Raw genomic sequence first — 15,569 nt, forward strand, 5'->3', positions numbered from 1 at the left:
AGTATCTTACTTTTTATATCATACTTTTCTGCTGCATTAATCCTCTCACCACCCCTCAGATTTATCTTGCGACCCTTTGGAGCAGCACAACCGATAGATTGGGAAACATTACACTAAACTACCAAATTAACTGCATATAAAGTGAAAACTAGCTCCACATCGACCAGCTGCAACAGTAAAATGCTGCTCACATATCGATGCATCAGTATTAACAATCTCATAATATCATTTATAATAATATCGGTCACATTTTTCTATAGAATGAATACATTTATTTTTTGATTCTTTTAGCCGATAATACTTCTGTAGTTTTACCTAAGTAGGGTTTTGGATGCAGGACTTTTACTGGAGTATATTTACATTGTTGTATTAGTACCTTTCCTTAAGTAAAGGATCTGAATCTGTAATACCTGTACTGAAGCACCAGGAGCCGCTAAAGAACAAGCCTCGAAGGGCTCAGGCTCATACAGGGGATCCCATTATTCCATTATGTGACCTATATCGCCCTCTAGTGTTCACTTTACTGAGTCAACGGGTGATTCAGCTGCTCCACTGACTTTGTGTTAAATACAAACAAATGGACCAGAACAGGTTAATTCAAACTGGTTCTTCACAGTCTGCAGGTGAGACACAATGACACACATTTAAATTTACAAATACCACTACACATTGATAGATTTGATGATGAAAATGTAACATAAAAAAAAACATATATACACTTTACTTTATATACTACAGAATTAGTGGAACCAGAGGAGATGATATAGCTGTATAATGGTAGACTCCAGAAAAATGCCCTGGAGTACTTTGACAAAGTGTAGATTTTTATAGCCTTCTCTTGCGTCATGACCTTTTAATGCTGTAAAATGATTTAATGTTGGCACACAAACTGGTTCATGTCTGAAGCGACATGCTTACATGATGTGCGTAATAGTCCTTTTGATACAATGCCTCTAACAGAAAGTAGGAGGCACAGTACTGTAGGCCTACTTTACAGACATGCTTTAATAATTCAGAATGTAAGAAAAAATATATAACTAATGGTTTTCACATTACTCCACACACATATACATGATAATACACATGAACTAAGTACATTTACTCAAATACTGTATGCAACTACAAATTTGAGGTACTTTTGTGAGTATTTTCATTGTATGCTACTTCACATCTCTACTCTACTCCACTACATTTCAATTGTGTACTTTTTACTCCTCTACATTTATTTGCCAGCATGATCAAAAAATAAAATATCATTTTTTATCATTTATTTATGTGTCGATTTCACCACCCAACATAATATGAAGGACTTATTATAATTAAATAATCAACTGCAACATTAAAATCTGCTGCATCAATAATGATGTAATATAATATATATCATCAATAACACTTTAGCTGCTAATACTTGCAGGACTTTTACTTTAACAGTATCCTGACACGGTGGTATTATTACTTAAGTAGAGGGAGTACTTCTTCCACGTAGGCTGCAGTAGATGATCAGATGAGATATATTTTAACAGTTGGATGTTAACGGTGAGAGGCCAGTGGTGATTCACTGAGCTACTTGTTGTTGCTCGTGTGTATTGTGGTGGAGAGAGAGAGAGAGAGAGAGAGAGAGAGAGAGAGAGAGAGAGTATTGATGTTCCCATGCAGGCAGTGCAGTCGCACCTTTCCACCAGCTCTGGACAATGAGAGGCTCCGCTCCGTCCTTCGCTCCGCACCGCACCGCACAGACCTGTTTCCTGGCTCTCGTGTTTTGACAGAAAACTGAACCCCGCCGGTCGGACACTTTCTCCCTCCTCTTCTTCTTCTTCTTCTTCTTCTTCTTCGCATTGAGCCAGCTCAGTTTGCCTCCGACACCGGCAGCAGGACTCTCGCGGTCACACTTCGCGTCACCACCAGTCGGTCAAGTCGTCGCGAGGCACCGGTGGATGTAAGTAAACCGGACTTCTTCAGTTTTAATGAGTTTGTTTCCGAGAGCGTGCGGCTTCTGCTTTCACGCAGGCGCTATCTTCAGTGCGGTTTATCACCGCTGTGAACTTTCGGCTGCGTTGTTTCTTCTCTTACCTTTGGTGCCTCGTGGATGCGCCGAGTTCACAGCTCGCGCGGCTTTGAATAAACAATGCAATTAACCTGATATGGTGGTGAAGCGGGAATCAACACGGCAGTGTAATATCTGTGGTAGGCTACCAAAGGAGAAAATCAATATCGGTGTACAAACACTGGACCAGACAATAGTCTGAGACAGGAGAGCTGAAACAAGGTGCGTGGCTTCCTCTGGTTCTTTGTGTCTCACACCACATTGTCAAGACTTCTATTGACAAACTATGCAGTTACTGTACACTGAAATATGTGCCGTAGTATGATTGTTCCCCCCTTGACTGGTTTGCTCCTCTTCACGAACACAACGATGTGTTCATGCACACTAAGTTATCCTCATACTTTATCTGTTTAAGGCTACTTTACTGCCAAGTGACCATTCATAACCCAGGTTAAATCTCCTTTTAGAAGATTAGGAGGTGGGTTTGTGCTCACTCTGCTTCGTTTTGCTTGTTGGGTATTGACACTTTTTTTCTACTTTCCCCCCCAGAGGCTTGAGAGGTGAATGCTGTGAACAGAGTTGGAATGCAACAGGATTGTCATCTGACCTTAACTCAGAGGAGGCAAAGCAACCCGACCATTAGATCACACGTTTTCTGATCTTTGCTGCACTACGATGCCTTTGAGGTTATAATGTCTACACTGAAGCACGTCATTCTACAGGACAAAGACCAGGACGTTGAGAAGAAGCTGGACTGGAGTTACATAGAGTGGGCTGAAAATGAAGTCGTCCCCACAGGTGTGGCAAATGCACAGACGCAAACGGACTGGGGGCCTGTTGAGCACAAGGAGAGTCAGACCAGCAACCCGGTCATAATGCACATAGATCTCACACGGACAAACTCCAAGCTGAGACATTCGTCCCTGGTGGACACCGACGGCTTGGCAGCACCTTTCTTCCAGTTTGACCGGCAGGCCCCCGGGCGCATCTCCACGTCTCCCACATTGAGGAGGATGAGGAGCACCCGACGCCCTGTGATGGATACCTGGATGGGGAGCACTCTGGAGGAGCCATCCCCCATAAGGCCCCTGTCCCCGGTACACAGAGTCAAGTCTCCTCTTGCAGCGAGCCCCCTCTCTGATGGAGAGATCTGTCACGACGATCAGCCCATTTCGTCCTCGGGCCGACAGAGAACCAGATCACATAGATCAAAGACTTTTGACAACGGCATCGCTTCCAAGAGACAAGAATGTCGCAGTTCTCATCCTGCTCATGTTAAAGATTTTGGATTTCCTGATAGTGAAGTACGGGTGAGCGTCTTCTGTGTCATTTTAATTGAAGCATGTCTGTGTATATATATATAGTTGGGTAGAAATCATTTGATTCCCTAATCATCTTGCAAACCTCTTCCCACCATCACCACAAGTCATGTGCTGCAGTCTGGTGAGGATTTTTACCTCAAGCCTATCATTTAAATGGTTACACATTCCTTCCTTGCGGAAACCTTCTCTCCCTCTCCCTCGCCTTGCCTCCTGCGGTGGTCACTCACAATGCGAGCTTTTGACAGCAAATGAATCAGCAGTTACATGCACTGACAGCTCTGACCAAACCCACTGCCTGGAGAGCCCTGGGAAGTGCTCTCCTTGGGCCCCTATTCACCGCAGTCAGCAGTCACCCAATAATGGAGGGGTCAGTGAGCGATGGAAAAAGATAATGGGGAGATCTATTCATCAGCTCGTGGTATTCAACCGAGCACATTCTCAATAGAGTCCCGACATTCTCCTCAGATATCAGAGGCTTTTCAATCCAAGCGGCCACTTAAAACACTGATTCAAATTTGAATGTCTTTGAAAGTGATATAGTGGTGTCGTTAGCAGTAGGAGGTCTTTGCATCCTCTATTTAATGCTGAGTGCACAGGAAGATGGTGTTAATATGGCATGTAATTAGTATAATAATTACAGTTTTATGAAACTTGAGAGCACTAGAAAATAAAGAGTGCTCTCACTGCGTACAATTATCTGATTTGAACTAGTTTTGATTCATGCTGTAACTTCAAGGTCTAAATCTCAAGGAGGTGCTAAGAAGTTCATCACCTCAGTACGTTTCCTCTAATGTATGTTTTCAGCGAACCGTGTTAGATTAAGAGTGGTTACACTTGAATGTCTTTCTTTGACTGATGAAGTATTTTGCTCTTTTTGCAGGAGAAAGAGCATTGCCGTAATAGGTAGGTGTACCTTGGACTGTTTTGCATGTTGTGTGTCAGCGTAACACACCAGGACTTCACTCTCACGTTTGCCAGAACATGTTTGCATATCAGGAATGTGGTAAAACCTTTCCTGTAACTGATAAGCTGGACTCACATTTGGTTTTTTTTTTGTCACTCTCATTCATCTCTAATTTCCGCAGTGAGCCGCTGCTGCTTCTGTTTCCAGAATATCTGCTTAAAATCATTTCACTAACACAACAATGTGAGCTATGACATGTCACTTCGGCATCATGAGTGCCAAGCCCCCTTTTGTGTTGGCAGGACACTCATAAGCGAGGGTGATTGGACCTTTTGGTTTAAGGAGCCCCACTGTGTATTCATTGTCATTCATGTCTTTGTTAATGGAGCATAAGCTTGATGGGTTAAGTTTTGAGAGTCCCATGGTTATGTACAGACTAGACAAACCCTCATTAAGGCTGTTTTCTCTTACTGCCACCCACACCCCTCCTAATGGGCTGCCGGGCTCTTCCCCTCACTGGATAATTAGGCAGCTATTGTCCCTGTAATTGCACCCTGGCACTGTGCCTCTTACAGCGACCAGGCCCTGGCAGCCATTGGTCGGGACTGTTTTGTTTTTGTGCATCATTATTTCTCTTGTTGTGCGGGAACAAAACACCCATTTTTTACAAGTGTTCTCGCTGGCAGAGAGGCTGACACAGAGAGAGCTTTCCGAGCGGTCACAAAGCAACAGGATGTCATTGTGAAGATGCTGTGGAATGAACGGCAAGGAGGCACTGACCTGGTTTAGAGGAGTAGTCGTTCTTACTGTCCCATTAGCCACGTCTCCTCGACAGCGCTCAGGTGCTGTTATCTGTTTTGCTGGTGATTCAGCACTGCCTGTCTATACATTGATCGGGGGGGGGGGGGGTTTGTATCAGTTTATCAAGGGGAACACGACTCCGGTGAGAGCGGTGAACAGTCGGTGCTTTCACAGTTTCCTCCTGGAGGAAAAAAAAAAAGCCATTTACTCCTGTTCAGTTGTAGGCTAACTTATCCTTCAAGTGCACAGGTTGGCCCTGCAGCCATGTGGCCTACATGTGCATTCGAGTTAGTCTCGTTTGGCGCTTGTGCAGCGGTGCAGGCACAGCAGCAGAAATGCAGCTACTGTTTGAGGGGGAATTATGAGCTTTAAGAGGAAGAAAGTAAAAGAATAATCATTGAGTCTAACAAAGCAGATTTTACACACAATAGTGGACCGAGACAAACCAGCACCAGCATTGTTCCTCTTGCTTGTACTTCTGCTCTAGTTTATTGTATTGTTATAAACTGGGTCATTAGGCCTGATCAGTAAATCAGGCTTCCTTATAGTCTGATCATGTCCTTTATTGGGGAGAAAGGGTGTTGATATACCGCGATGTGATGGGGATGTGATTACAATCTGCTAATGGTGTGAAGTGGATTCTACAACAATGTTATCTCAGATTTTGTGTGATTATTTCTCCTTTATCAGATCCTCTTCTATCTACTTCTGAGCTCTAAACTGTTCTTTCTGAAGCCAAAACCGTGAAACATTTAGAGGTGAAACCGCCGCATGCTGACGTGGGTCACTGACCAGCTGTCGATCAGTGTCGACGTGCTGAAAGCGAACCTTACCTTTTGGCAAAACCAGTCTGTCTGGTTGCTGTCCTGTTTATTTCCGCTGACTGTAGCCACGTTAAATGACAAGAAGCCTCATGTAGGCACAGTTTGGATTGTGATTGTTGGAGTCATCGATCAGTTTTACAAATGTTCAGTTATTCTTGTAACACATGAAAACATCCATGTGGCCACGCCATTTCAAGATATTTAATCTGCATATTTCAGCCGTACCTCCATAACATCGTCGAATTACATTTATTAGGCTCTTTGGTTTTTAATTTAAACACGCGGATGTCCATTTTTACTCTCAGCGGTAATCCCTGAAGTGCAGCAGCAGAGGATAAGTCAAAACACTTGAGAACAGTGGCTGTTTGAGCTTTGCCTGAGGCTAAAAGGCCGGTCTGTGTTTTTCCAGCCGCAGCCATGCCTCGCTTTCAAACTATGAAAAGGAGACCAAGAGGATTATAACTGGCACACACTGGCAGCTCGCCTCCTTCCACACAAATAGAGTGATCTATTAATCAGCAGCTATACACGCATAAGCCAGACATATAACACTTATCCTTTATGATTTCTGCTACTCATGTTAATCGCCAATTTGCTTGCACAATGCAGATGGTATTTCAGTGGTATTTCAACCATGTAAGAGGACAAAAGGAATTCTGTTATTTCCTGTGGCTTGTGTTAAGTCTATTCTCTTTGCGCTGTACAACATTTACAAAAGAATAATAAGAACTCTTAACAGTGAATCTCAGATGTCCAATGAGGCTGTCAATCATTACTACCAGTTTTAATCTGAAGGTGTTTGGCCACCAAAGAAAGAGGAATACCAGCTGGAGACGTTGACCTGTTCACTGTTCCCTCAGGCTTCAGGAGAGGAGGCGGAGCTCCGTGGTGGTCAGCTTGCCTGGATTGGATGTTTCACCAGGAGACCTTTTTGTATCCAATGGAGCAGCCGACATATTAAATGGTTCAAACTTCTCTGGTAAAGTCCTATGTTATATTACATTATATTATGTATTATATTGTTTCTTACTTTGTGAACCAAATGGCCGATTTAACCCTGTCAGTCCCAGCAGAGTGCTGGTGGTCCGCTCCCTGTTTTAAGCGATGCTTCCACATGAACCAATTGGTGTATCTTGCTAACACTCACATATAAATACGGCCCTTAAGAGCAAAATGAGCTATCATGCTTAGCTGTAACCCGTCCTTGCGTGGGAGTTGAGGCAATCCAAGCAACATGTGAGCATCAAAGTCTGGTTGTTTCCCCCGTCTGCATAATGAGGGCAGAGGCTGTAGAAAGTTCACTAAATAGTTGCCTTTGTTATTTGTTGGTTATGATGCTTTTTTACCACACACAGTCTAGGTGTTGACCCTTGACCCCTATGAAGTCAGAAGGCTTAGTAACATGGTTTGACTTGAGGAAAACCAGAATAAAAATGACTTTGAGTAAATGTTTGTCCTTTCTAAATGTTAGCCTGTATTCTTTCTTAGTTTAAGAGGATGTTGTGAGCTGATAGTTTCACAAAAAATCTCTCAGATTTCACTCAGTTTAATGAGATGGTGAGCGTTCATACTAGTTTCATCCGAGAATGTTAATAAATTGCATCTTGTAACATCACTTTTTCAGTCTAACCTAAATTCTGTATATAAACCAGCATAAATCATGAATGCAAATGAAATGATTCACATCACAATTATATTCATTTTATAACAGCCCTGGTTACTCTGAAAAAGACATTCATATTTGACGCTAATTAGAGTCTTTGAGAGGCAGATAAATGGAAGTGGCACTCAGATTGAAAGGTTAAACAGTGAACAGTCACGCATACAGTACACTATTTATGTGCTACTTCGTATGTGATTTAACCTCTCACATTTGCAAAAATAATTGAACCATTAGTCCTTCAGTAAGTCTCCAAGTCCACAAGTTTTTATCCTAAAACACTGTTTTGTTTGTTTGATTCTAATCCCGTCTATTGCACAGCACACATTCCTGCTTGTTCTGTTGTTAATGACCAGTATTTTATGTTTATGACTCTTACAGATACTAAGAAGTCAAAGTGGCCTTTTTCGAGGCGTAGTACGGTAAGTGTGTTGTCTGTTAGTTTTTGTTGTTGTTGTGTGTGTGGCTGGTGCCAGTGGTGTACTCGTGTTTTGTTTTTGATGTGCTTTGTTGTAGCAGTGGGCAGTTAATTTGGACATTGTTCTCTGACCCACTTCTCAAAGCAGATTAATGTGGTTCCTCTTATCCCTTTTGGTCCAAAGTTTTGTAATTGGTCAACACTTTGAAATGCAGAACTTGAGCCAAACTAGTTTTTGAACACATATGGAGGGATATTTGAACAAAATAACAAATCTGTAAACACATCCTTTCCCTTGATCAACACACATCATAACTGAAAGTCCTTTTTAAATGTGTGTCTTTTCCTTCACCTTTCAGACTAAAGGGAAGTCGCAGACAGGCACAGCATCAGATGTTGAAAAAAATCTCTCAACCTCACAGATTCAAGACTGGAGAAACTCTGACTTTCAGAGGTATAAGGTGAGAAATGAACGCTGTCAGCAGCAAAAGCCCTTAAGCATCCAGGTTGTTTGTTATGTAAATCATCATGTTGACTCTGACTGTGCAGTGACTTCTAATCCAAGCAAAAGTCAGAATTTGAACAACCAAGATCCAGATTTCCAATTCAAATAGATCTCAGTGTTTAACAAGTGACTCAGAAATAACAGGACGGCAGTTAGAGGGAAGCTCCTGCGACGTTTAAGTGACACAAGTTGTGCAAGAACCAGAATTTCTAGGCAGTAACCAGTCAGGTAAACCCTGCACACGTACATAAACAAACACTGACATGCGCTCGAGTGTCTCAGGATGGTAGGTATGAGTGGTGACAGTGAGTTTTTATACACACACAAGTTCTGAGGTGTAAATAAATATCCCATTTCCCTGGTTAAGTCTTTCTGAAAATTTTTTTGAAAGCAGTCTTTTGTCTTTTTTTCTGCCCGTCTGTGTGCAGGACTACTCTCTGGCGGAGTTCCTGCAGGACCAGTCCTCCCAGGTGAGCGCCGCCTCTGACCCTCAGGGCTTCAAGAGACACGAGGCCATCTGGGAACTCTTCACCAGCGAGTGTGTTTACTTCCTGGATCAGCTCATGGTTCTCAAAGAGGTGACTGTCCGTACAAAGCCTCCTAATGCACATGCAAATACACACACACACACCAATAAATAGACCAAACTCAAACGAAACACAACACCTGTGGCTTTGTGTTTTTCGTCCTGTCAGTGGGGTTCATGTAAAAGCCCATTCAGGTTTTCCATTCTTTACAGCAGTGGATTAGAAATTGAATGCTAGCACAACAGATAGCCTGAGCCTTTTCTCTCTCTGACTTTCAGGTGTTTTTGGCTACACTCACAAACCTGCAGATGAGGAACTGCCTGACTGATGTCGACTTCTGGAGGCTTTTTGCAAACCTCAATGAGCTTTGTCTGGTGAGAAATTATGCAAATAAATAGCGTGAGGCCCGCTAGTTTTAGGTGTTTTATGTAAATAATCATAGACAACGGCAGTCTTCATAGCATTATAATAATGCTGTTTATGTAGCACCAAAAGGTAAAAGACAGCAAATCTTAACTCTAACTGAATAAGAAGATGATGAATTATTTATTGCAACTTTTATTTAACCAGAAGATTAAAAATCCCTTTTTCGAGAGTGCCGTGTCCAAGAGGCGCCAGTAGCAATGTGTGAGAGACAAACGACATAAGACGTATCGCACAAGATACAGTATGCCACAAAATCAGAATCAAACCGAGAAGTTATGGATAATGTTTTTATTAAAATCATACAAAAGATTTAATCCTAGAAAATAACAACCTAACATCTAAAACCATGAAAATAAATAAGACAAAACAATAACTTAATATGTGACATGCAAAGTGTTCTTATTGTTTATCTATTCATTCATTCATTCATTCATTCATCACCCATTCAGCAGGTGTGTTACAGTATATCTTACACACAGCTTAATAGAGAAGCTTTTTAGTGGGAAATTAACTCACTTTTGTTTTTGTCTTTAATTGACCAAACGTCAGAGTATGGCGCATCCCTCAGTTACAGTACAGTTACTGGTGAAAACAAGGGGAAATTATATATTTGTATTTGTTGTTTTTGGTGTTCTATATTAGTAGAAGTATTACTTTGTGATAAAGCTGCAGTGTTCTGTAAATTCAGTAATTTAGAAGAAATGAAAGAGGGAAATACATTTAAAAGTGTGGAAAGCTTGTGTAACTTCATGTAGCACATCACGTTAAGTGGACGGCTGTCTGTTGTCTTTCGTCTACTTCTCTGTGCTGTTAACCGGCTGAAAGTGACTGAGATGTAAGAGTGCTGCATGGCTGCACGGTGACACTTGACACGGAGTGTTTTCTGCTGCAGGTGAGCTTTGGTTTCCTGAACAACCTCCTCCGCGTCATCAAGGACACGTTGGAGATTACTGAGGGTGGCGGGCCCACCCTGCTGGAGCTGCTGAGCAAGGCGAGTGTGGCTCTCTCACACACACACACACACACACACACACACACACACACACACACACACACACACACACACTGAGTCTCACTGCAGTCTACAGCCACAGTTATTCATTCAATTGTAAAAACTCCTCTGATAAGAAGTTGGAGACGAAGGAAACATTTCACATTTGAAGACAAACTTGTGTGCACGCACATTAAATATCACCAATACATTATTTTATTTGTCCAATTTGTCATTGCTCAACACTTATATTGTCGCTAATAATTAATTTGTTTTGAATCAAAGAAATGTATGCATATATTTTTGGAGTAGCACGACCACTATCTGCTGCTAGTCTGTTCTCAGCCTCATCTCCCACTGCAGGAGCCTCTCCAGAATAAAATAATAATAATAAATCATATTCATAGCTTTGATAAGGATCAGGTTGTGTCGAAGAGCTCACATTTTCTCTGACACACAAGTCTACAACAATCCTAGTTTCATATTTTGTTCTTTGTTAATAAATCATTTTGAGCTCCAAAGATCAACAAAAAAAAGAAATTGTCTCATACTGTTAAATGATGCATCACCAGAGGCAGCAGAGAGGAAATAATTCACCTCACAGTAGCTGGAGAAAATATTTCACTCACAGGTTTTTCTGCTCGTACCCAGATTGGCATCTTCTTCTTGCCTTTTTTTTTATGATCTGTTTATCTGCAGCTTAATGGCTGATGTGATCCAGCAGTCTGTGTCCTGATGTTTGTGTAACACTCCTATCTGTTGGCAGGCTTTCCGGGAGAGCATATGTCACTGCCTGCAGAAGTACTGCCTCAACTACTCCACGGCTCTGCTTTATCTGGACAGCCTGAAGCCCAGAGAGGACTTTGGATCTTACGTGAAGGTACAGGAGGGAGGGAGCTGACTTAAAGCGGTGGCAAGGACGGCGTGTACCTTGACAACGCAGTACAAGTATAAGAGGGGACACGAGCAGGAAACAGAGTTCAGTGTCACAGAGGAATGTGACCATTTGCCCCTTCTGTAACCTTCCCTGTCATCATGCTTATGTATTTGTTAGGCCTTTTATTATGTTTTGGTCTCAGATCTCTTTTCTCTTCACCCCCCCCCCCCCAATACCCCTCTGTTCAAACAAACACTGTGACGAGCTCTTTCACCCCGCTGACCTCCTCATTTTTCCTCCTCTCACCGTCCTCTCTCTTTCTCCCCTGCTCTCCCCAGTGGTGTGAGAGGAACGAACAGTGCCGAAGGCTGCAGCTGCGTGACCTGCTGGTGGCGCCGTTGCAGAGGCTAACTCGATACCCGCTGTTGTTGCGGAATATCGCGAAGAGATGCCAGGCGGAGGACGAGACCAGAGGCCTGCAGGTTATAGCGGAGCAAGTGGACACATCTATATGTGAGCAGCATACACCGCCCTGACTTACTTCCATTTTAATGAGAAGTGAATCACTACAAAATATGTTCTTATTTACACAAAACCAGTTCTTCGCCACCTGAGCATTTCAGCACGGCCTTATCAGCAGACTGATTGAGTACACGTACTGTGGGGGGGTTAGTCACATGACTTTCAGCTCTTCCCACAGATCTTTTCAGCTGCTGATGACAAGCCGACGTCTCAGGGACGTTATTCAGCTGATCATGACTCAAGTGTTTGTCTGCGGGTGGTTTACGATCATATTAAGGTACAAGAAGCATGTTGAGCAGATGTAAATGAGGTTATCTCCATCAACACAAACAGACCAGTTTGTGCCTTTCAGAGCGAACAGGCTACATGTCTTGGTCGGCAGCCAGGAGCCCTGACCGCTTATTCATCACAGCATGCCTCTGCCTGCAGACCTGTTGTGGCAGTTTACTCTGTAACTAGATGGACGGGCTGTGGGAAATGTGCTGCAGCGCTGCACCTCAATGTCACTCTGTGGTATTGAACAAATAACCAAACGAAACCAAACTGCGTGGGCTCACAAATCTTTAGTGACACACTTTCCCATAGCCATTAAAAAGGCGTGGCAGGGCTACACATGTGACAAGGAGTGTTGTAAACACGGCTACGATGTGTTGGGCAATGGGTGTGGGGGGGATATTTACTGTAAAATAATCTGTCACGATAGGGTCACGCCTGTGTTTGGCAGGCAACCATCACCATACAGGAAAACATTTTCATGATAATAAAGTAGTGCTTTATTAGCCACGTTGTCACACTGTAAGGAACAATGTATCTGTCATTTAGAATAAAAGGTGTTATTAATATAAGTACATGATTGTTCTTAAAAGGAATCAACAAGGTTTCAAAGTCAGAGGTTTTTGTCCGTCTTGATTGAAATGATGCCTCTCTGTTTACAGGTGATTTAGAGGGAAAGGTCAAATGGCTGGATAACTACCAGAAGGTGAAACAGTTGAGAGATGCCCTGGTGTGGCTGCCTGTGTGGGAGAGAGACAAGCGTGCCTTCGTCCCTGAGGTCTGTCTGCTTATGTGCGTTTCCATATATATATATATGTGTGTATATATATGTATATGTGTGTATATATATATATATATATATGTATATGTGTATATATAAATATTTGTGTGTGTGCGTAAGAGCTTTGTTGACAGAGCAAAGCTTAAAGTCACAGATATGCACCAACACGTCATCCTCCAATACCTTTTGTGTGCAGATAAGATGATCCAATCATTTAATCAGATATCATGAAAAGCAAAGAAAACAATTTCAGAGTGTTCACAGTGTTTCATTAGCCGTTACGTTGGTACCAGAAACGCGGATCTCTATATCCATATTTATGTGTCAAAAGGTGAAACTGTTTTCGTCTTACCTGACTGACTTCTTCTCTTTCAGAATCTGAAACATCTCTTAAAGGCCGTCACTCTGGAGAATCTCATTTCTCACAGAAGTCTGCTGCACGAAGGGAAACTGGTGCTCACAGGTGTGTCCAGCTGGAGTAACTCCCAACACTTTTTACGTGCTTAGCGCTTCGATTTGCACAAAATCTTACACCATCTTTCTTTGGTTCATTACCAGAGAACACAAAGCTGATAGACGTTTATCTGTTCCTGTTCGACGAATTCCTGCTGATCACAAAGATAAAGAGAAACAAGAAGGTACGTCTCTCCGCCGTCCTGTCCTCTGTCTGATCTGGACCGCCGTAGATATTTAGTATGAGGCTGTTGTAACACTGTTGTGCATATCGTGTTCATACTGAGTCCTGTCTTCCTCTGTAGCGGTCCATCGGTCCAGACCAGAATCCTCTGAGGCTGCCACAGAACCTGGAGCTGGATCAGCTGCTGAAGGAGGGATGCGTCTTCACGATTCTGGACCAGCCTGTCTCTCTGGACCGGCTCCAGCTCAAGAACATCGATCAGCTCAATGCCTCAAGTAATCATTTTTAGACTTTCTTTCTTTCTGTCATCTTCCATAATAAGGACACATTTCATGCTTATTCAATCAAATGAATAATGAATAATGATTTATTTTAATTATTGGATTATTTATCTAATATCAGTGAGTGGATATGTTAAGAGCACTTGATAAAGGTCTTGATTAACTTCCCTGTCTATGTTCGCAGCCAGTATTGTGTGTTATAATTGATGTTAATGGAGGAATTGTAATTTTGTGCTTCCTTTGCAGCATCTGGGCTGCCTCACTCTTTCATAATCATGCACCAGAACCGCTACCAGCAATGTATCGGTGCATTCATCCTGCAAGCTGCGTCAGAGTCTGCTAAGGTAGATTCACTTCAACTATGAATTTCTCAGATGTTTCAAAAGGCATGCAGTCTTTTAAAAGCTTGCGGAGCTCCGATTGTTTTCTGCCCATGAAAATACTGCGTACATACCATACAGATGTGCGACATCGTGTGGATTTGTTAATTATATCCAAACATTTCTGCTTTCTGTGTTGTAGCATCAACAAAGCATTTTACGGGTAACATTCACAGAGATAATAATCTTTTTAAATGTATGTTTTGCTCAAGGCAGTTTTGCATGTGAGTTTAGAGGATTCTCAAATAAACCCATTCGTCACTTACACAGTTAATTAGATTCACCTCATGTGCTTGCAGTTACTTACTGACACAGATTATTATTAGAAATCAGGCAGGGTTTCCTTTTGTGAAGATGTATTATGTCTTTAAAATGTGCATGTGTTTTAGCTGCAGGTTAGTCTGACACTTTATAAATTGCCACACAGTTAGGAACTCGGATTAGTTTAAAGATTTATGCATATTACAGTTTAATTTACAGTAATTCCTACAAGTGTGCATCTCTTAGGTCATTTTGTCCTTTCTGTAAATTAAGGAAAATTGTTTAAGTCACTGCTCCGGGATGATCTTATACATGTTTTTATGATCTAGCACAGAATTAGTGATAGTGGCTCACATGAACACACTTTACAAATTTAAAGTTATAAAAATAAGTAAATCAATATCATCTGAGCAAACCGTCCAAATAGCTGCTCACTGCTGGATATTAAACTTAATTAAACATGTGTGACTTTTTCCAGAGAGTGTGGATGTCAAAGATAGAGGGCGCTGTGACAGCACTGCTGAAGCTGGACTCTCAGCAGCCACGACTCAAGAGCGCCTCCCTGTGGCTGGAGTCTTCACAGATATGAGCCACCAAACAGTACTAGAAGCCGTCTGAAATGTCTCTACTGTCAATGTGCACTTCACTGTCTCCTGACGTCTTGTAAATGACTGTACTAGCACTAGGATCATTTTGTAAACTAAATGTTTGCCTTTAAAGGCAGCCGCTGCAGTAGAGGACAATAAATATCTGATTATGTAGTAAAAGTTGTTCTTCAGTGTTTGTTTTTTTTAAAGAACACATATTTCATCTTTCTCCTTTCTCTTCTTAAGCTTTTGATCATATCACATTTTGTCTACGTTGGATTAAAAATTGAGACAACTGAGCAAACTGAAGCTGACTTCATCTGCAGATGAAGAGAGCAGATTGCTCAGAAAAGCATTATGCATTGCTTAAATGTACAAAACTGGCTAATGGTTGGCTAAGAGTAATTCTTGTCTAAACAAAAACACAACACACGAGAAGATAGAAACATACTGTAGGTTTTATTTAGGTTTGTCATGACGATGAATTAGAAAATCAACTGGTGCATGTGAACATAAATTACATTATTTCTCTCTTCCCTTCAGGTGAG

General features: G+C 42.0%; 1 protein-coding gene across 1 annotated transcript; it reads left to right on the forward strand.

The window, feature by feature from the left end:
- The first annotated feature begins 1,688 nt into the window (after positions 1-1,688).
- On the forward strand, positions 1,689-15,189 carry plekhg7 (pleckstrin homology domain containing, family G (with RhoGef domain) member 7). Its single transcript, XM_070907622.1, has 17 exons — positions 1,689-1,936; positions 2,594-3,354; positions 4,247-4,269; positions 6,756-6,874; positions 7,937-7,977; positions 8,333-8,434; positions 8,907-9,056; positions 9,284-9,379; positions 10,324-10,422; positions 11,189-11,302; positions 11,638-11,812; positions 12,757-12,872; positions 13,251-13,338; positions 13,434-13,513; positions 13,634-13,787; positions 14,040-14,137; positions 14,913-15,189. The coding sequence occupies exons 2-17, from the start codon at positions 2,737-2,739 to the stop codon at positions 15,021-15,023; spliced, it is 2,184 nt and encodes a 727-aa protein (XP_070763723.1). The 5' UTR covers positions 1,689-1,936; positions 2,594-2,736; the 3' UTR covers positions 15,024-15,189.
- Positions 15,190-15,569: the final 380 nt, after the last annotated feature.

Source organism: Enoplosus armatus, chromosome 6 (genome assembly GCF_043641665.1).
Source record: "Enoplosus armatus isolate fEnoArm2 chromosome 6, fEnoArm2.hap1, whole genome shotgun sequence".
NCBI lineage: Eukaryota > Metazoa > Chordata > Actinopteri > Centrarchiformes > Enoplosidae > Enoplosus > Enoplosus armatus.